Genomic DNA, 1,935 nt, shown 5'->3' on the forward strand with positions numbered 1-1,935 from the left:
CAAGGGTACATAGGGTCCAATGTCCCCACCAAAACTCAAGTTTAAACTTAATCTCCACTCTACAGTATAATGAGGTTATGATGAAGTATCAGGATAATTAGGTGTTGAAATCATATAATCTCTGCTGTCAGAATGGTTACCAATACATGGACCGATGGGTTAGTATCTTAAGTAATCTGTTAAAAAAGCCAGTTTGGCACTTGCCTCTTACATAAGCCTCTTGCCGCGTGATGCTCTACACTGCCTGGAATTTGGATATAACAGCAGAGAGCAGACTAAGATAAAGGGGCAAGAAGCACCTGAGAGAGGAGGAGGTGCTGAGGTCTAAGGACTACGCCCCCCATCCTTAGATTGGAAAGTCTGAGAATGCTCAGAGGAGCAAAGTGAAGCAGATGGCCCATTAACTTTTCACTGTCCAAGAAGGAGGGGACACCGCCAGCTTCCCTTAACCCCCTCCTCCCCAGCTCCCTGGAGTAGCTGCGGCTCACCTCCTCGTGGGTCCATTTGACCTTGCACTTGTTGTCCCTCGGCTCCAGGAGGTCCGAGTCCGTGTCCTGGTAGTGTAACTCATCCAGCTCCTCACTGTGGAAGCAAGCTAAAGGTCATGGACAGCATGTTTACGTACCTTTACCTGGGGATGGTAGTGCAAGGCCAGGGTCAGGTCAACTATGGGAGGTTTGGGGTGGCAAGCTTTTCTTTTCTACTTTTACAGTAGTAGGTACTGGCTGGGTGTGGTGGCCCATGCTGGTAATCCCAGCACTTAGGTGGCAGAAAGATCAAGAGTTCAACCCTAGTCTGGGTAAAATAAAACCTTGTTTCAAAAAGCCAAAAAAAAAAAAATAGGCAGATGTTTGCCTTCTGTTTTTTATTTTAACTTGTTTCTTTTTTCAGACACTCTCTATATAGTCCTGTCCTGGAACTTGCTGCATAGACCAGGCTAGCCCCAAACTCAGACCCTCCTGCTGGTATTAATACCCCACTATGCCCAGACTCTGCCTTCTGTTTTCTTCTCAAACAGGTTTATGGGCTTTAACAATTACATTTATTTATCTGTATGCCTATGCATATACATCAGCACCTTTACCTGCTGAGCCATCTGCCCTACTCACTGCTCAGTTTATAGTTCTTTGTGATTTGCTGAGACAGTCTTGTCTCCAACTCACGATGATCCTACCTTCATCTCTGGGATTGCAAATTTACCATGCCTGGATTTATTTTCCTTTTGTTGCTTTATTTTCGGGATAAAATTGTTCAACACCCACAAAGTCCTGGGTTCTCACCTCCACCTTACCACAAATACAAAACAAAACCTCTTCACAAAGATTGTAGTATTTAGAGGGTGATAGTGGTGCACACCTTTCATCCCAGCACTTGGGAGGCAGAGGCAGGAGGATCTCTGTGAGTTCAAGGCCAGCCTGGTCTACAAACTACAGAACTCCAGGACAGCCAAAGTTACACGAGAAATGTTATCAAAAAAAAAAAAAAAAAAGATTATGGTATTTAGCTGGGCAATGGTTGAATGGTTGTATATGTCTATAACCAACACTCTGGAGACTGAGATAGTGAATTGCTGCAAAATGATATTCAAAAACTAAATTCCCTCTTATTTCTTTTCAACAGTAAACTTACACTGGTATTAGTTATTTCCTTTAGACTTATTTTATGTGTATGAGTATTTTGCTTGCACGTGTCTCTTGCACCACATCTGTCTATGCCTGGTCCATGAAGAGCTAGAAGAGGGTGCCTGATTCTCTAGAACTGGAGGTCCAGATGATTGTGAGTCACCAGATGGGTGCTGGGAACTGAACCTAGATCCTCTGCAAGTGCAACAAGTGCTCTTAACAACGCATCTCTCCAGTCCCTGGCATTGGATATTTTCAAGATAACATGTAACCATCAAGCATGCAAAAATTTAAAAGTCCTAATTACTTAGGG

At 43.6% G+C, this 1,935-nt stretch overlaps 1 protein-coding gene across 1 annotated transcript in view; it reads right to left on the bottom strand.

Annotated features, from left to right (window-relative positions):
- Mybl2 (MYB proto-oncogene like 2) overlaps positions 1 to 1,935 on the bottom strand; it is a 36,069-nt gene that overhangs the window by 31,139 nt on the left and 2,995 nt on the right. Inside the window, exon 2 of the mRNA XM_005362974.3 lies at positions 489 to 582. Coding sequence (XP_005363031.1) covers positions 489 to 582 — 94 coding nt within the window. The remainder of the gene's footprint in view (positions 1 to 488; positions 583 to 1,935) is intronic.

This window comes from Microtus ochrogaster, linkage group LG8 (assembly GCF_000317375.1).
Source record: "Microtus ochrogaster isolate Prairie Vole_2 linkage group LG8, MicOch1.0, whole genome shotgun sequence".
Lineage (NCBI taxonomy): Eukaryota > Metazoa > Chordata > Mammalia > Rodentia > Cricetidae > Microtus > Microtus ochrogaster.